This window comes from Coregonus lavaretus (assembly GCF_964263955.1).
Source record: "Coregonus lavaretus genome assembly, chromosome: 25".
Taxonomy (NCBI): domain Eukaryota; kingdom Metazoa; phylum Chordata; class Actinopteri; order Salmoniformes; family Salmonidae; genus Coregonus; species Coregonus lavaretus.
This window is the reverse complement of record NC_140012.1, coordinates 40,451,816-40,470,557: the sequence shown is the minus strand read 5'-3', so window position 1 is coordinate 40,470,557 and position 18,742 is coordinate 40,451,816. Positions and strand designations below refer to the sequence as shown.

General features: G+C 47.5%; 1 protein-coding gene across 1 annotated transcript in view; it reads left to right on the top strand.

Annotated features, from left to right (window-relative positions):
* LOC311101052 (cholesterol transporter ABCA5-like) overlaps nt 1-18,742 on the top strand; it is a 46,918-nt gene that overhangs the window by 21,284 nt on the left and 6,892 nt on the right. Inside the window, exons 18-32 of the mRNA XM_084142086.1 lie at nt 1,243-1,444; nt 3,519-3,685; nt 4,108-4,235; nt 4,683-4,820; nt 5,096-5,209; nt 5,516-5,686; nt 5,793-5,906; nt 6,157-6,363; nt 8,729-8,820; nt 9,159-9,282; nt 9,483-9,588; nt 9,932-10,023; nt 10,792-10,967; nt 16,969-17,044; nt 17,502-17,596. Coding sequence (XP_083998212.1) covers nt 1,243-1,444; nt 3,519-3,685; nt 4,108-4,235; nt 4,683-4,820; nt 5,096-5,209; nt 5,516-5,686; nt 5,793-5,906; nt 6,157-6,363; nt 8,729-8,820; nt 9,159-9,282; nt 9,483-9,588; nt 9,932-10,023; nt 10,792-10,967; nt 16,969-17,044; nt 17,502-17,596 — 2,002 coding nt within the window. The remainder of the gene's footprint in view (nt 1-1,242; nt 1,445-3,518; nt 3,686-4,107; nt 4,236-4,682; nt 4,821-5,095; nt 5,210-5,515; nt 5,687-5,792; nt 5,907-6,156; nt 6,364-8,728; nt 8,821-9,158; nt 9,283-9,482; nt 9,589-9,931; nt 10,024-10,791; nt 10,968-16,968; nt 17,045-17,501; nt 17,597-18,742) is intronic.

Here is an 18,742-nt window from a genome sequence, read left to right as displayed (position 1 = left end):
ATAATCGTTTGTATCAATCTAATTCCTCATAACTAATCCATAAAACCACTCAAAATTCCTTGAGTATACAATGATTGTGTTTAATTGATTACCCTTCAGATCATATCCTCTTTAAATCTCACAATGATTATTGAACACCTAAATCTGCTCCATGTGATCCCATATCAAATGATCCATTATCGTTTATTTGATCAACACCTTAGGAAAATCTGTTTCCCCTTCTATTGTTCCTGTCACCCTTCTTAATGTCATATTTCACTAATTTGCCAATATAATCCCTTACTTCATATAAGTAAGCAGTGATATTTTATTCCAGGCATCTATTTAAAAAAAATGTTTGATACGTTGTCTCCTACTGTCCCTTAACATATACTGTAGGGGATTTCCCTCAATCCTGGGAAAAAACAAAAACAAAAAACTCCCCTCTCAGAACACATCGGATAACTCCACGTCTCATTAAATTCACTAAACCTATAAATAACAAACCCATAACCACCTTCCGGTAATCTACTGATTTAAACCTGTTGCATTAATTTATTAAAATATAAACCTATTGTTTAATAAATCCACTGTTTGCATTGAACACATCTCTGTCTCTCTAGGTATTGACTAATAGTCTCACTGTCTCCCTGCTTACACACGTGGACTTTGGACAAGTCGGCATGTCTGTGACAATATTCTCTCAGATTATCACAGAGTTGTGCCAATTTATCTCCATAAGCCCCTCCATCTGCCCACTCTAGGACCTGCGCATTCCCATCTCTAGGAACCCAGTTTCCCCTTACTGCCGCCCAGTCCTTCAACACTATCTGTCTGACTGCCCTCTCTAGTTCCCCTGTATTCAGCTTAAAGCTGGCGGTCAGCCCTTCCATATCTCTTCTGAACTGGTGTACCCCCGTTTTAGGGTGGGGTATCCCTGGTAGCCTGGTAACAACTTCCTCTCTCTCTCTCTCTACCCCTCCCATCTCCAGACTACAGCCTGGTAACAACTTCCTCTCTCTCTCTCTACCACTCCCATCTCCAGACTACAGCCTGTTAACAACTTCCTCTCTCTCTCTCTCTACCCCTCCCATCTCCAGACTACAGCCTGGTAACAACTTCCTCTCTCTCTCTCTACCCCTCCCATCTCCAGACTATAGCCTGGTAACAACTTCCTCTCTCTCTCTCTCTCTACCCCTCCCATCTCCAGACTACAGCCTGGTAACAACTTCCTCTCTCTCTCTCTACCCCTCCCATCTCCAGACTACAGTGTGTTCAACCAAGAGCAGGTGGAGGAAGAGGGGGACGAGTCCTTTCTGGACGACACTGACCAAAGACTACTGACCTTCTCCAACAGCAAGTCAGAGGCGGTCCAGGGTCCCGCTTTGTGGAGGCAGCAGTTCAGCACCGTGGCCTGGCTACACATGCTCAACATGCAGAGAGAGAGGAAGGCCTTTGTCTACACGTGAGTCTGGGGAGGGAACTGCTTACCTCTCTATTACCTAACCTAATATGTAGTTATTGATAACAACCCATTACACTGTGCCCTTGTAGGTAAGGCTATAGGCAAGGTAATAAGGAAGTAAGCAGTTCCCTCCCCACATGCTCAACATGGAGAGGGAGAGGGAGAAGGAGGGAGAGAGATTATCACAAACATATTATTTTCAGTGTTGTAGCCTAACTATACGGTAGGCTATATAGAAAGTTGTGTAATTTAAATTAATCCAGAGAGGAAGAGGGGAACTTTAGTGAATTTGTGAGGCATGCAAGACAAGACATTGCGAGATACAGATTACCAAGACATTCTTTCGGCCTGCCCCCTCCTCTCTCTCCCTGGCGCTGGCTCGCCTGCTCTGGCTCTTCTCTAATGATGCCAGTGTGTGTTCAGTCTTCGGTCTGTTGCCTGTAGAATATCCAAGCCTATTCATTGATGATAGGCCCTGCTTTACGGAAGTTGCGAGACATTGCAAGCCAAGAAATTGCAAGATACAGCTTTTGATTGTCGATAGATAGGCCTAGTGCACGGTTCTGACTCCGTCTGCCTGGTGGCCGACCTCCCTATAATGTGCCCCTCCCCTCTCTCTCCGTCCCTCGCTAGCTCCCTATGAAAGATGCGAGTGTTTTTGTGTTCTCAGAAGAACCGCAACTAATCAGTCTCCTCTGTTCCAAAAATACTAAATCTTAGGAGTCGATTCCTAGCAGAATCAAATCTTTGACCCTCAGAAATGGGAGTAGACGCGCAAGGAGTCGGTGGGAATCAATTATTTTGGAGTCGACTCTCCACCACTGCGTCATCGTCGTTAACAGTTGGAAAAATGGCTGAGAAAGGCAAGTGACAGCAGCCAAGTCCTGTATGGTAATACTTTGAGAAGTTTCAATGAGAAGGAAAAGCATTGAGGTACAGTAATGGTAGTACAGGTGCAGTGCTTAACCATCTGAAAAGTACGCACCGTGAGACCCAAACCGTTGCTGACAGCAGTGCAGCTGAAATGATATACATTTTTCTTATCGTTTTAATGGAAAGCCAATACAATTTTTTCCATTTGTCACAACCCTAGAACTGTTCTGTACTGGCCTGGGTGAAGTCCAAAACTATCTGGCTGTCTGGGTCACAGGTCCATTTGATAGTGGTGTTGGCACTGTCCTTTCAACAATGTGTCTTGTCTGTGAGACTGTTCGATTGTTGTCTGTCTCGCCCTCTCTAATTCCTTCTGCCTTTTTATCTCTCTCTCTTTATCTCTCCCCCCTCTCTTTCCTCCCATCCCCCCACTCATTCTCTCTCCTCCCCTTTCCCCCCCACTCTTTCTCTCTTTCTCTTCCCCCTCCCCTCTCTCCTCCCCTTTCCCCCCCACTCTTTCTCTCTCTCTCTTCCCCCTCCTCTCTCTCCTCCCCTTTCCCCCCCACTCTTTCTCTCTCTCTCTTCCCCCTCCTCTCTCTCCTCCCCTTTCCCCCCACTCATTCTCTCTCCTCCCCTTTCCCCCCACTATTTCTCTCTCTCTCTTCCCCCTCCTCTCTCTCCTCCCCTTTCCCCCCACTCATTCTCTCTCCTCCCCTTTCCCCCCCACTCTTTCTCTCTCTCTCTTCCCCCTCCCCTCTCTCCTCCCCTTTCCCCCCCACTCTTTCTCTCTCTCTCTTCCCCCTCCCCTCTCTCCTCCCCTTTCCCCCCCACTCTTTCTCTCTCTCTTCCCCCTCCTCTCTCCTCCCCTTTCCTCCCACTCTTTCTCTCTCTCCTCCCCTTTCCCCCCCACTATTTCTCTCTCTCTCTTCCCCCTCCTCTCTCTCCTCCCCTTTCCCCCCCACTCTTTCTCTCTTTCTCTTCCCCCTACCTCTCTCTCCTCCCCTTTCCCCCCCACTCTTTCTCTCTTTCTCTTCCCCCTACCTCTCTCTCCTCCCCTTTCCCCCCCACTCTTTCTCTCTCTTCCTCCTCCCCCTCTCCCCCCCCCCCCCACTCTTTCTCTCTCTTCCTCCTCCCCCTCTCCCCCCCCCCCCCCCCCCCCCCCACTCTTTCTCTCTCTCTCCTCCCCCTCCCCTCTCTTCAGTCTGACATTGTTCCTGGTCTACTTTGCTGCGGTGCTGGTGTTGTCTCTGGCAACAGGGAACATCCAGATCCACGCTCCAGAACGCCAGTTCGCCCCCATCTACCTGCTGAGACCGAACCAAGCCCCCCGGAAATACACCACCAGCCTATTGGTCCAGAACTCATCAGGTACGCCAGTCAGTCAGGAAATACACCACCAGCCTATTGGTCCAGAACTCATCAGGTACGCCAGTCAGTCAGGAAATACACCACCAGCCTATTGGTCCAGAACTCATCAGATACATCAGTTAGCCAGCCAGCCAATCAGCCAGTCAGTCATGAAATACACCACTAGCCTACTAGTGTCCATAACTCATCAGGTACAGCAATACTCTCTTCTATACTGTGAACTGATACTCTTGAATACTGTGTTTTCCTCCCATCACTACAGCTCTGAAATAGTTTCTCTATCCATCTCTTCCCAAGCAGTAGAGAGTTCCTTGCAGCATTTGTTCATAAAATATGAATGCCTGAATAGGAGACTAGAAACACTCTGGTTTGAAACACAACAGAAACACGTGTGTGACTTTCTGTGGTCTGGTACTCCACAGGCTCTGATATCTCCGACTTGGTCCGTAACCTGGAATCTCAGGACATCAAGGTGGAGATGATGCAGAACACAGACTACATGTCCTGTGCTCCTCACAGCGCAGCCATCAACGTCACCGGATCCAACAAGGTGAAAATAATAACCCCTCTTATACAGGAGAAGGGCGACATTCTCTCTCTCTCTCTGTGTGTGTGTGTGTGGGCATGATGTTGATGGTTCTAAATGGAGTGCTCTAAGGCTGAGGGCTGTTATGCCATAGTGCCCTAATTGGTGGCAGGGTGCTTCAGTGGAGTGGTTGTTGTTTACCATGGCTGTCTATCTGTCTGTGGCATAGAGCCACACAGAGAGGGAACTGATGCCACTTTAAATGCCAAGTCTTTGATTGACTCTTCTCCTGTCTGGTAATAGGGCTTCAGTTTAGTATAGCTTCACACACACACACACAAACACACACACACACGTACGGACAGAGAACCATTGACAACAGACACCTTATCCATTTAAGATACAGCGTAGCGTTCAACAGTGTGTGGTTATCTAGCGTTCAACAGTGTGTGGTTATCCTCTATCTTTCAGGGTTTCAGATACAGCGTAGCGTTCAACAGTACTACCGTCCACTCACTGCCCATGACAGTCAACGTCCTCAGTAACGCCATCCTACGAGGTCTCAACGACACACAACACATCCACACCTGGACCAAGCCCTTCGACTATGTAAGTCAAATCCAATAAGACTAATGCTTATATGAACTCAGGGATGGGTCCGTAACAGTAGTAAGTACAGCAATAGAATATATTGTAGCTTCATTTGTCAAGACTATCTAAACTTGTTATAGACAAATACACAAGCAATAAATTAGATGTATCTATCTAATCTTTCTATCGAAATTGACCCCAAAAAAATGGTTGTAAGGTGTCTAAAAGAGTGTGCATCATACTGCAAGCATTTTGATGTAAGGATTTGACTTTCCCTCTGTTCTTCTCCTCAGCAAATTCCCCTCACCACGTCCTATGCTCTGGTCTATATCGAGGCTATCATGCTGGGGATGCTAGCAGCGGGCATGCCTGCCTACTTTGCCATGGACCACACCCGAGACAGAGAGGTAAGCAGGCGATTTTACTGAAGAGCAGACATGCCATGGATATGGTCTGGCACTGCTCCAATGCTCTTTCGCCAGTCAGCAAGCATTCAGTTTATCTCCCGATTCAGACATTAACACGTTGTTGATTGAACAAAAATAAGTTGTGGTTTGTAAAACTGAAAGGCACGTCCAAGCGCCCCTTTGTAAGATCTAAATAAAAAAGCATTAGTTGAATATGCTTTCCACATTGACTGTTTTATTGATTAATTGACTGTTTTATGGATTCATTTGACTGTTTTGATTTCTCCTCTCTCTTCTCCGTTGTAGATAAAATGTCGTTCTACTCTGCGTATCTCTGGCCTGGTCCCGTCTGCGTACTGGTGTGGTCAGGCTGCAGTGGACATCCCCTTCTACTACCTCATACTGACCACTATGACCAGCATCCTCTTCTCCTTCCATTCTGCCAACCTGCTCACCTCCAGCAACCTCACCGCAGTGGTCCGTCAGACAGAAACAGAAGCACCGCATACACAAACTCCCTCAGACTGACTCTCCTCCATATTTATCTCTCTCTGTCTCTGTCTATCTCTCTGTCTCTCTCTAGATCCTGTGTCTGATAGGTTTTGGTCCAGCTATGATCCTGTTCACCTACGTGGTGTCCTTCATGTTCACAGGCGTCCAGAGTAACAGTGACTTCTTCTCTGTGGTCTCCATGATGGTGAGAACAACAGCCTTCCCTCCACTCCCTGTCACACGTTCTACCAAAGTTCACGCCACATTCTTACAATGTCACCATAACCCCTTGAGTAGTCTTTATTATGGAGGTTCCTCTATATCGGTTTAAAAACAACCAACAGATAAGGGAAAGTAGATGAATGATTGTGTCAATGTGGGAGCAGCTATAATACTATGTTTTTATTTGTGTGTCTGTGTGTGTCGGTCGGTCTGTGTGTGTTGTTGGATCCCAGCTGTGTGTGGTGTCTGCCTCCATCATCCAGCTGCCCTTTGTGAACGACAACCCCGGGCTGACCAGGATCCTCCACAACACCCTGTGTTTCTTCAACCCTCTCTACCCTTTAATGGGCTGCCTTAACTCGATCACCAAGGCCACCTTCCTGCCCTCTCTCTATGAAGAGGACTTGCTCTGGAAGAACTTGCTCATTGCTGTCCTATCTGTAAGTGAGGTCTTCCCCAGCTGATAGGCTAGGGTTCTGTCAGGTCTTGACTTGGTGATGTCTTCCACAGCTGATAGGCTAGGGTTCTGTCAGGTCTTGGTGATGTCTTCCCCAGCTGATAGGCTAGGGTTCTGTCAGGTCTTGGTGATGTCTTCCCCAGCTGATAGGCTAGGGTTCTGTCAGGTCTTGGTGATGTCTTCCCCAGCTGATAGGCTAGGGTTCTGTCAGGTCTTGGTGATGTCTTCCCCAGCTGATAGGCTAGGGTTCTATCAGGTCTTGGTGATGTCTTCCCCAGCTGATAGGCTAGGGTTCTGTCAGGTCTTGGTGATGTCTTCCCCAGCTGATAGGCTAGGGTTCTGTCAGGTCTTGGTGATGTCTTCCCCAGCTGATAGGCTAGGGTTCTGTCAGGTCTTGGTGATGTCTTCCCCAGCTGATAGGCTAGGGTTCTGTCAGGTCTTGGTGATGTCTTCCCCAGCTGATAGGCTAGGGTTCTGTCAGGTCTTGGTGATGTCTTCCCCAGCTGATAGGCTAGGGTTCTGTCAGGTCTTGACTTGGTGATGTCTTCCCCAGCTGATAGGTTAGGGTTCTGTCAGGTCTTGGTGATGTCTTCCCCAGCTGATAGGCTAGGGTTCTGTCAGGTCTTGGTGATGTCTTCCACAGCTGATAGGCTAGGGTTCTGTCAGGTCTTGGTGATGTCTTCCCCAGCTGATAGGCTAGGGTTCTGTCAGGTCTTGACTTGGTGATGTCTTCCCCAGCTGATAGGCTAGGGTTCTGTCAGGTCTTGGTGATGTCTTCCCCAGCTGATAGGCTAGGGTTCTGTCAGGTCTTGGTGATGTCTTCCACAGCTGATAGGCTAGGGTTCTGTCAGGTCTTGGTGATGTCTTCCCCAGCTGATAGGCTAGGGTTCTGTCAGGTCTTGGTGATGTCTTCCCCAGCTGATAGGCTAGGGTCCTGTCAGGTCTTGGTGATGTCTTCCCCAGCTGATAGGCTAGGGTTCTGTCAGGTCTTGGTGATGTCTTCCCCAGCTGATAGGCTAGGGTTCTGTCAGGTCTTGGTGATGTCTTCCCCAGCTGATAGGCTAGGGTTCTGTCAGGTCTTGGTGATGTCTTCCCCAGCTGATAGGCTAGGGTTCTGTCAGGTCTTGGTGATGTCTTCCACAGCTGATAGGCTAGGGTTCTGTCAGGTCTTGGTGATGTCTTCCCCAGCTGATAGGCTAGGGTTCTGTCAGGTCTTGGTGATGTCTTCCCCAGCTGATAGGCTAGGGTTCTGTCAGGTCTTGGTGATGTCTTCCCCAGCTGATAGGCTAGGGTTCTGTCAGGTCTTGGTGATGTCTTCCACAGCTGATAGGTTAGGGTTCTGTCAGGTCTTGGTGATGTCTTCCACAGCTGATAGGCTAGGGTTCTGTCAGGTCTTGGTGATGTCTTCCACAGCTGATAGGCTAGGGTTCTGTCAGGTCTTGGTGATGTCTTCCCCAGCTGATAGGCTAGGGTTCTGTCAGGTCTTGGTGATGTCTTCCCCAGCTGATAGGCTAGGGTTCTGTCAGGTCTTGGTGATGTCTTCCCCAGCTGATAGGCTAGGGTTCTGTCAGGTCTTGGTGATGTCTTCCCCAGCTGATAGGCTAGGGTTCTGTCAGGTCTTGGTGATGTCTTCCCCAGCTGATAGGCTAGGGTTCTGTCAGGTCTTGGTGATGTCTTCCCCAGCTGATAGGCTAGGGTTCTGTCAGGTCTTGGTGATGTCTTCCCCAGCTGATAGGCTAGGGTTCTGTCAGGTCTTGGTGATGTCTTCCCCAGCTGATAGGCCAGGGTGTTGAGGCAGTTCAGAAAGACAGTAGCGGGGGGAGCCTCGATGGTACAGGGAGGGAGGAGAAGCGTGTTATGTGGAATGATAAAATATAATTGTATTTGTCACATTACCTGGCTCCATCTGCACCTTTGTTTAAGAATCTCAATATCTTGTCTATTTACGACATTAGCGTACGCCAATTATGCACTTTCATCTACAAATACTAATTCCTCCCTGACAGTTTACCTAAACCCTTCAATGGATTCTTCCAGGTTAATTCTGAAATCCATCTATATAACACAAGACACTGCGATAACCTTCACCCTCCCCACTGCTGCACCTCACAGTCAATTCTCTATCAGATACAGAATTCTTATCTTCACATTGCCAAAACCTCATCCTCCCTCAATAACTTCAAGCGAAGACTGGGGGTCAGCCTGATGAACCAAACGACCCAGTACTCCCCTCCATGTATCCTAACTCTCACACACACAATAGAAAAAGAATAAACTGTGGAATAAATGGCATTATAAATAAATAACAGTTGATTTATTGACTGGTGTGTTGCTGTGTTTCTCTTCAGCCCTATCTGCAATGCATCCTGCTACTCTTCATACTGCGCTGGTTGGAGATCCACTATGGAGGGAGGATCATGAAGAATGACCAATTCTGCAGGTGGGAGCAGGTTGCAGAGCCCAAAAGCTCAGTAGGACACCTTATAATAATAAGGTGTCCCACACACACACATTTTTATAGTTGACCCCCCTCCCCCCAGTTTTATAATTTAGTGCTTTAGGACCATGCGGACGCCTCTGCAGGCTGTTTAGAGGTGTTAGAGGGCTGGATTTAGGACCACACAGACACCTCGGAGCGTGCAGGGAGGCTGTGTGAATGCAAAGATTATGGCGAAAGGACGGCCAGGTTGTGTCCCACCCACGTCTAAAACCAAAGTTCCGCACCTGCATTTAATTGTCCCTGAATCTTACTGTTACCATTGTCTTTCCTCCCCACAGGATATCTTCCAAGAGCAAGGCTAAAGTGGAGAGGAACCCAGAGGAGGGGATCAACGAGGATGAGGATGTTCAGATGGAGAAGGCTCGGGTGAAGGAGGCCCTCACCTGCCAGTGCTGTGAGGAGGTGTGTGTGTGAGAGAGAGAGAATCACGAGGTGTGTGTGTGTGTTAACTCCATTTTGGATTCACACCTTGAAATCACAGGAGCCCTATGTGGACGACAACTACGATCTCTGGGATGGGATTTCAAAATGTTGTTTTAGTTACTTTGAAATGACTATATATCAGGGAATCTAATTGTTTAGTCTCTGTGTCCCCCTGTCAGAAACCAGTAGTGGTGGTCAGTAACTTGAGGAAGCAGTATAAATGTCCATCTCTCAAGAAGAAGAGGACAGTAGCCATCAAGAACGTCTCCTTCTGTGTCCGGGAAGGTCAGCTCACTACGTTTCACCTTATTTTGGTGATCTTTTTCATTGGTCAAACAGTTAACAGGATCCATTTCTGATCACTGAGCACTGTATTTTACTAGAGTTATGAATCCAATGGTTTTGAGAATATGGCATAAGGTCTGCATGTGAGGGTTTTTGTAAAAGTTGTCATACCAGGTGAGGTGCTTGGACTACTGAGGCCCAACGGAGCAGGGAAGAACACCATTATACACTAAATAGACCCATGGCTGAATAATTGAATGCTTAATGGTCTTGAGGCTGGTCTTGATGAATAATGGGCATACCAGGCAGCTAACCAGTAGCAACTCTGTGTGTGTGTGTTCAGGTGAGGTGCTTGGACTTCTGGGGCCCAACGGAGCAGGGAAGAGCACTATCATGCATATGTTGTCTGGAGACACAGACCCAACCGCTGGACAGGTACATACCATTTACCCTCTCTGCCTCGTGACCTTCAATGGCAGTGGCCACCGACCGGTCGATCACAATCGACTGGTCGATCACCAAGGCATTCCTAGTCGATCACCAAACATTTCTGTAAAAAACCGAAACAATAAAGCCTTGCGTTTGAAAAAAATAACATTTGTTTTGTGCTGTTGGCGGTAGGGGCACTTGATTCAGCAGCCCTGGTGCCGGGAAGGCAAAGTGTTCCCATGTTGAACCATTTCATGTGTCTGAAGGTAGAACTCCGCCTACCCGGCAGGCCCAGAGAGCAAATCAAGTGCACCTATAGGCCTACCGCTGGCCAATCAGAGCTCAGATCACCGTGTCTGCACAGTTTCCTCGAGCCATAGACTGTAAAAAGAAGACTCGAACGCACAGTTAAGTTGATACTGTGATATTTCAAAACTTTTAAAACCATGACTAGAGAGAGACTCAACAAATACAGCAAAGAGCTGCTGTTTTTATGACTAAGTTTATGTTTAATGTTGTTATTCAGCACTGTCATATTATTCAGTTTGAAACTCGGTTGCTCTCGTCTCCCCTATATGATTCAGTCTGAAACTCGGTTGCTCTCGTCTCCCCTATATGATTCAGTCTGAAACTCGGTTGCTCTCGTCTCCCCTATATGATTCAGTCTGAAACTCGGTTGCTCTCGTCTCCCCTATATGATTCAGTCTGAAACTCGGTTGCTCTCGTCTCCCCTATATGATTCAGTCTGAAACTCTGTTGCGCTCGTCTCCCCAGGTGTTAATGGGGGACTACAGTACAGATTTCCGTCCAGTGGACAACCCCCTAGAGCATATAGGGTACTGTCCCCAGGTCAGCCCCCTTTGGCCCCGCATCACCCTAGAAGAACACCTGGAGATCTACGCTGCCATCAAGGGCCTCCGCGGACAGGATGTCCCTGGCATCATCAAACGGTAGCTATCCCAACAATCAAATCAAACTTTATTTATAGAGCACATTTCTTATGGAGGATGAATTTCCAGGTGATTAATAAATCAAATAATACAAAGTGAGAAAGATAAACACAATATATTTTCTAAATGAGACAAATTTAAAATAGTAAAACAATAATAAAATAACAGTGGACATGAGAGACTAATGCATTAAAATAGATTTAAAACATAAGATATATAGAATGGGGGGAAAATTAATATATAGAAAAGAAAACGCTCTCCTACTGTACCCTTATGAGAAAGGTCTTATGGTAGTAACTGGTAGTGCCTAGGGGAGGGGTGTTAGTTCACCAAACCAACAGTTCGGTATCTATTGCAGTTTTGGGGACATGTTTCGGTACAGCGGGGAAATGAAATGCCATTCACAATGTTCAACATTCACAGTGTTCCTTGCCGGATTGTTATGTTCGGCCTCTCAAGGTTCCACTCTGATGCTGTGTTTGTAACCATGTGGGAGGTGGGCATTTACCAGTTGTGAAGTCATAAATACCAGTTGGATGCATTCAGGTGATTTGAACTCGTTGAGAAACACTGATTGGTTAATGGCCAACAAGCTGCGTCAACCATAAACTAAAAGTACAGCTATCGTGCTTGTAAACAAATTATAGTTTAAAAAACACAATAATAGATGATAAAAAGCAAATAATGTTTTGTTGCATTTAACTGCCGGAAATGCTGTTATAGAGGCCATTTCCTTAGTAGGTGATGTTAGAGGTCACCATGTGGGAGAAGTCAGAGCTCAGGATGATAGTCAGTTTACCACTAGTAATTACCAGTTGGAGGGCCGTTCAAGTGGATTTTTCCCAGTCGTATGTGGTAAATTCCCACTTCCATCTTGGTTACGAACGCAGCATGACACTGCCTCCTTCAGTGCCAGATGCGCACCTGTAACTCTCATAAAGGGGGAGTCTGTAGCACGGTACATCTCCCACACCTGGGTAATGTGATGGGATGTCACTGTTAAGTAAGTGCAACACAGGGTACATTGGCCAATTCATTGAAAACTTGGGTGCAAGAGGGAAGTTCGTAACGGGCTCGAGCACTTTCACAAGGTGCTGAAACCGCCTATTCTCAACCACCGGGAATGGGCCATATCCACGGCTATAAACCAAAGACCAAGATATAAACAGCCTACCGATCACTCTTGTAATTTCTTTGGCCCGGTCAGAATCAGCTGCCAAGGGCTGCTTGAATGCAGAAGGGAGGCAATGTTGTGTTGTTTCTTTGCGTTTCCGTCTTGCTCCGGTGTACTGGGGTGATGCCGACGTAAATGTGTCAACATATTTGAGGTGTTGGCAGCTGCATAGGCTATTCTCGTTGAACGTGGCGACATACTGTTAACGTTTTATCCACAACTCTCTGTCCATCGATGTTGTAATCTACCAAAAATGTTCCCAAACTGGAGATTTAAACGATGATGGAGTATCCTCCAATTCTGGTTTATCGACCCCAACACTCATACAGAACTAGTTCCCGGCTGCGCCTCACAAAATGATAGTCTGAAATGCACCAATTAAGATTTGAATTTGTATTACAACGTGCGTTTAGGCTCTAGTTGTTTTAACAGAATGGCCTGAAATGTTTTTTCAGCTCCGATTTACTCAAGAGGCATAGGCCAACAACGCAACTTAGGCATAGCCTTTAGGCAGAGATTTATTTTGTACATATTTTTTATTTTTATGTATGCATTCGGGTTCACAGTTTGGGCCGAACCGAGGTCCACGTACCGAACAGTTCGTTAGGAATACCTGTACCTTTACACCCCTAGTAGTGACATGTTGTAGTCAGAGATGTGCTGGCGACAACCAAGCATTGATTAATCCCCAAAATGACAAATGTATCTAACGTTTATCTTATCTATCTAATCAGCATTTTGAGACTTGGCCCTTTTGATTTTTCTGTTATGTACCTTATGTTTAGCCTGGGTACCAGTCCTTTTAGGTAACATTCCACTCCTTGCTACTCCTGTCATTTGTCAAATATTAACATTCTATCATTAATGAGCTCTAGGAGATCAGAGGATTTGATCCTGATTCGATAACCTCATAGGTATCCTCCAATCAAAGGTTAGGAAAATATTGGAACTTTTTTTCTCCACACATCACGTTGGTGTCCGGTTGCTAAGCAACCGTTTTTTTTTTTGTCCAGACGAAAACCAGTCTTTCAAAAGTAGGGGTAAACAACTCCAGTATTTTTGGTGTTGACTCAGACTCTGACTCTTCCTCGACTCACAAAACACACTGAAACGACTCCGCACACACACACACACACACCAATCTACACACAATACACCATAATGACAAAGCAAAAACAGGTTTCTATACATTTATGAAAATGTATTAAAAATAAAAAACCCTTTGCTATGAGACTCGAAATTGAGCTCTGGTGCATCCTGTTTCCATTGATCATCCTTGAGATGTTTCTACAACTTGATTGGAGTCCACCTGTGGTAAATTCAATTGTTTGGACATGATTTGGAAAGGCACTCACCTGTCTATATAAGGTCCCACAGCTGACAGTGCATGTCAGAGCAAAAACCAAGCCATGAGGTCGAAGGAATTGTCCGTAGAGCTCCGAGACAGGATTGTGTCGAGGCACAGATCTGGGGAAGGGTACCAAAAATGTCTGCAGCATTGAAGGTCCCCAAGAACACAGTGGCCTCAATCATTCTTAAATGGAAGAAGTTTGGAACCACCAAGACTCTTCCTAGAGCTGGCCGCCCGGCCAAACTGAGCAGTCGGGGTAGAAGGGCCTTGGTCAGGGAGGTGACCAAGAACCCGATGGTCACTCTGAAAGACCTCTAGAGTTGCTCTATGGAGATGGGAGAACCTTCCGGAAGGACAATCATCTCTGCAACACTCCACCAATCAGGCCTTTATGGTAGAGTGGCCAGATGGAAGCCACTCCTCAGTAAAAGGCACATGACAGCCCGCTTGGAGTTTGCCAAAAGGCACCTAAAGACTCTCAGACCATGAGAAACAAGATCCTCTGGTCTGATGAAACCAAGATTGAACTCTGGCCTGAATGCCAAGCGTCACGTCTGGAGGAAACCTGGCACCATCCCTACAGTGAAGCATGGTGGTGGCAGCATCATGCTGTGGGGACGTTTTTCAGTGGCAGGGACTGGGAAACTAGTCAGGATCAAGGCAAATATGAACGGAGCAAAGTACAGAGATATCCTTGATGAAACCTGCTCCAGAGCGCTCAGGACCTCCAGACTGGGGCAAAGGTTCACCTTCAAACAGGACAATGAGATAATGCAGGAGTGGCTTCAGGACAAGTCTCTGAATGTCCTTGAGTGGCCCAGCCAGAGCCCGGACTTGAACCCAATCGAACATCTCTGAAGAGACCTGAAAATAGCTGTGCAGCAACGCTCCCCATCCAACCTGACAGAGCTTGAGAGGATCTGCAGAGAAGAATTGGAGAAACTCCCCAAATAATAAAGGTGTGCCAAGCTTGTAGCGTCATACCCAAGAAGACTCGAGGCTGTAATCGCTGCCAAAGGTCCTTCAACAAAGTACTCCCTCGCTAGCTCGCTCTTTCTTTGCTGTGAAAGAAGCGAAAGTTTGTGTTCTTGGAAGTAGCCTATGGCAACTAGCCAACTCGGTCTCCTCCGTTGCAAAAATACTGAAACTTAGGAGTCGAGAAGCAGATTTCTAGCGGAATCGAAACTTGACACCCAGAAATGGGAGTCGATGGGCAAGGAGTAGACTCTACACCACTAGTCAAAAGTTGCAAGCTCACGTCTAAATTCTCAAATGAAATACTTACTGCAATTCCAACCACAAAACGTCTTAGCTTTGATGCAACAGCGTGTCTAGCTAACAGCTAAATGTTGTTTGTTTTTTACTTTATTATCAATCTAATTCTATTTTCGAGGCTCCACATGTTGTCATGGAAAATATTTATGTAGTCAGGCCTTGGCCTATAGAACTCTAGCTAGTTTGGTCAGGGTGTGAATATTCTAGGTTTGTATTTCTATGTTTGGCCGGGTGTGGTTCCCAATCAGAGGCAGCTGTCGCTTGTTGTCTCTGATTGGGGATCATACTTAGGCAGCCAGTTTTCCTGCCTGTGTTGTGGGATCTTGTTGTGTTCCTGTTTAGGCTTGTGTGTTAGCCCTTTGGACCGTCACGGTTAAGGTTGTTATTTTGGTTATTGTGTCGTGTGTTTATTAGTGAATAAATATGTACGCCTTTCACGCTGCACCTTGGTCCAACCCGTCTCTTAACGTACGTGACAGAAGATCCCACCACCAATGGACCAAGCAGCGTGCCCAGGAGGAGCAGAGAGGATGGACTTGGTGGGAGATAAGAGAGGATCTGGCAAGAAAGATGGAGGCCCTGAAAGGGATCAGGGTGGAGAAGGAGAGACAGCCCCAATAAAAAAATTTGGGGGGGCTAAAAGGGTGGTCGGGGAGCGACAGAGAGGAGCCCCGACCACTGCACTCGTGGGGGCTCAAGGAGGAGTCCTCACTGGAGGAGGACGGGGCGCGGAGTGTAAAGGACAGAGACAGTCATAGACCTCCAGTGCCGGTTCCCAGTCCGGTACGCCCCGTGCCTGCTCCCCGCACCAAGCCAGTGGTGCGTGTTCCCAGTCCGGCCCGGCCTGTTCCTGCTCCTCGCACCAAGCCAGTGGTGCGTGTTTCCGGCCCGGCCTGTTCCTGCTCCTCGCACCAAGCCAGTGGTGCGTGTTCCCAGTCCGGTCCGGACTGTTCCTGCTCCTCGCACCAAGCCAGTGGTGCGTGTTCCCAGTCCGGCCCGGCTTGGTCCTGCTCCCTGCACCAAGCCAGTGGTGCGTTTTCCCAGTCCGGTCCGGACTGTTCCTGCTCCTCGCACCAAGCCAGTGGTGCGTGTTCCCAGTCCGGCCCGGCTTGTTCCTGCTCCTCGCACCAAGCCAGTGGTGCGCGTCGCCAGTCCGGCCCGGCCTGTTCCTGCTCCTCGCACCAAGATGGTGGTGCGCATCGCCAGTCCGGCCCGGCCTGTTCCTGCTCCTCGCACCAAGACAGGGGTGCGCGTCGCCAGTCCGGCCCGGCCTGTTCCTGCTCCTCGCACCAAGCCAGTGGTGCGTGTCGCCAGTATGGCACGGCCCAGTCCGCTCCACCGGTGCCTGATCCAGCTCCGGTCAGCGGCTCCACTCTGGAGCCAGAGCAGTCCGCTCCACTGGTGCCTGATCCAGCTCCGGTCGGTTGCTCCACTCCGGAGCCAGAGCGGTCTGCTCCACCGGTGCCCAGTCCAGCTCTGGTCAGCAGCTCCACTCCGGAGCCAGAGCAGTCAGCCCCACCGGTGCCCAAGCCAGCTCCGGTCAGCGGCTCCACTCCGGAGCCGGAGCCGCCACCGAGGCTGGAAGCCCACCCGGACCCTCCCCTATTCAGTCAGGTTTGTGTGGCTGGAGTCCGCACCTTTAGGAGGGGGGGGGGGGGGGGGGTACTGTCACGCCCTGGCCTATAGAACTCTAGCTAGTTTGGTCAGGGTGTGAATATTCTAGGGATGTATTTCTATGTTTGGCCGGGTGTGGTTCCCAATCAGAGGCAGCTGTCGCTCGTTGTCTCTGATTGGGGATCATACTTAGGCAGCCAGTTTTCCTGCCTGTGTTGTGGGATCTTGTTGTGTTCCTGTTTAGGCTTGTGTGTTAGCCCTTTGGACCGTCACGGTTAAGTTTGTTATTTTGGTTATTGTGTCGTGTGTTTATTAGTTAATAAACATGTACGCCTTTCACGCTGCACCTTGGTCCGACCCGTCTCTTAACGTACGTGACATAAGTAATTTCCAACAGCCAAATAGCAACTCTGCTGGAAATCCAGCTGCATATTAATCTTTGAGATCACAGAAATATAACGTATTTTATTTATATAGATGAGATTGGCAAATGACAGATGTGGAATGTTAGCTAAAGAGACTGGTACCCAGACTACCATATGTTGTGGCCTCCTGTGGAATGTGAACTCTCTCTGTGTTTCTCTCAGTGTGGTGAACGCTCTAGAGCTGAAGGACCACCTCCACAAGCAGGCCAAGAAACTGTCAGCTGGGATCAAGAGGAAGGTGAGAGAGAGAGAGACACACCTCACAGCACTCTACACGCCTGAACTAACACTGTGGAGAGGAGGGAGACTTTTAGTTCTAAACTGCCTGTCTAAGAGACATTTGGAGAGATTAAATGGGGTTGGTCCAGGGATTCAGTTAGGGCCTAGCAGTGCCATCCATCATTTAATGTCCTCTGTCAGCTCAAACAGTCATAGAGTGTTAGCAGAGTAAAATAACCACCAAGCTTAGCCCTAAACATTCACCAAATCCTAACTCTGTACTTTGCTCACTTGTTTCATTTGTACATCTGTGGCACCGGATGTTGACTCGATTGTTCTGTGTTTCAGCCTAGCCCAACTGTTCAATCCCTTTGCTTTCACTAATTCCCACTTACCTGTTTAATTGGAAGCCTAATAATATATGTGCCCCACTTTGTTGACTGTATTTTTCTGTATTTCCTGTTTGTGTGTTTCAGTTGTGCTTTGCTCTCAGCATGTTGGGGAACCCGCAGATAGTTCTGCTGGATGAGCCTTCTACAGGGATGGACCCCAAGTCCAAACAACGCATGTGGTGAGACCCGCTCCTCTCTCTGGGACAATCGGACCAAAACAATGTTGTCTTGTGGGACAAGGCTAAAAAAATGTTGACAACAAAATCACACTGCAATCAACAGAAACTAGAATGTATTGTGTACTTTGTACAGTGCCTTGCAAAAGTATTCATCCCCCTTGGCGTTTTTCCTATATTGTTGCATTACCACCTGTAATTTAAATGGATTTTTATTTGGATTTCATGTAATGGACATACACAAAATAGTCCAAATTGGTGAAGTGAAATTTAAAAAATAACTTGTTTCAGAAAATTATACAAAATAAATAACAGAAAAGTGGTGCGTGCATATGTATTCACCCCCTTTGCTATGAAGCCCCTAAATAAGATCTGGTGCAACCAATTACCTTCAGAAGTCACATAATTAGTTAAATAAAGTCCACCTGTGTGCAATCTGTCACATGATCTCAGTGTATATATACACCTGTTCTGAAAGGTCCCAGAGTCTGCAACACCACTAAGCAAGGGGCACCACATAGCAAGCGGCACCATGAAGACCAAGGAGCTCTCCAAACAGGTCAGGGACAAACTTGTGGAGAAGTACAGATCAGGGTTGGGTTATAAAAAAATATCAGAAACTTTGAACATCCCACAGAGCACTATTAAATCCATTATTTAAAAAATTGAAAGAATATGGCACCACAACAAACCTGCCAAGAGAGGGCCGCCCACCAAAACTCACGGACCAGGCAAGGAGGGCATTAATCAGAGAGGCAACAAAGAGACCAAAGATAACCCTGAAGGAGCTGCAAAGCTCCACAGCGGAGATTGGAGTATCTGTCCATAGGACCACTTTAAGCCGTACACTCCACAGAGCTGGGCTTTACGGAAGAGTGGTCAGAAAAAAGCCATTGCTTAAAGAAAAAAAGAAGCAAACACGTTTGGTGTTTGCCAAAAGGCATGTGGGGGACTCCCCAAACATATGGAAGAAGGTACTCTGGTCAGATGAGACTAAAATTGAGCTTTTTGGCCATCAAGGAAAACGCTATGTCTGGCGCAAACCCAACACCTCTCATCACCCCGAGAACCCCTTCCATGGTGGAAGCATGATGGTGGCAGGATCATGCTGTGGGGATGTTTTTCATCAGCAGGGACTGGGAAACTGGT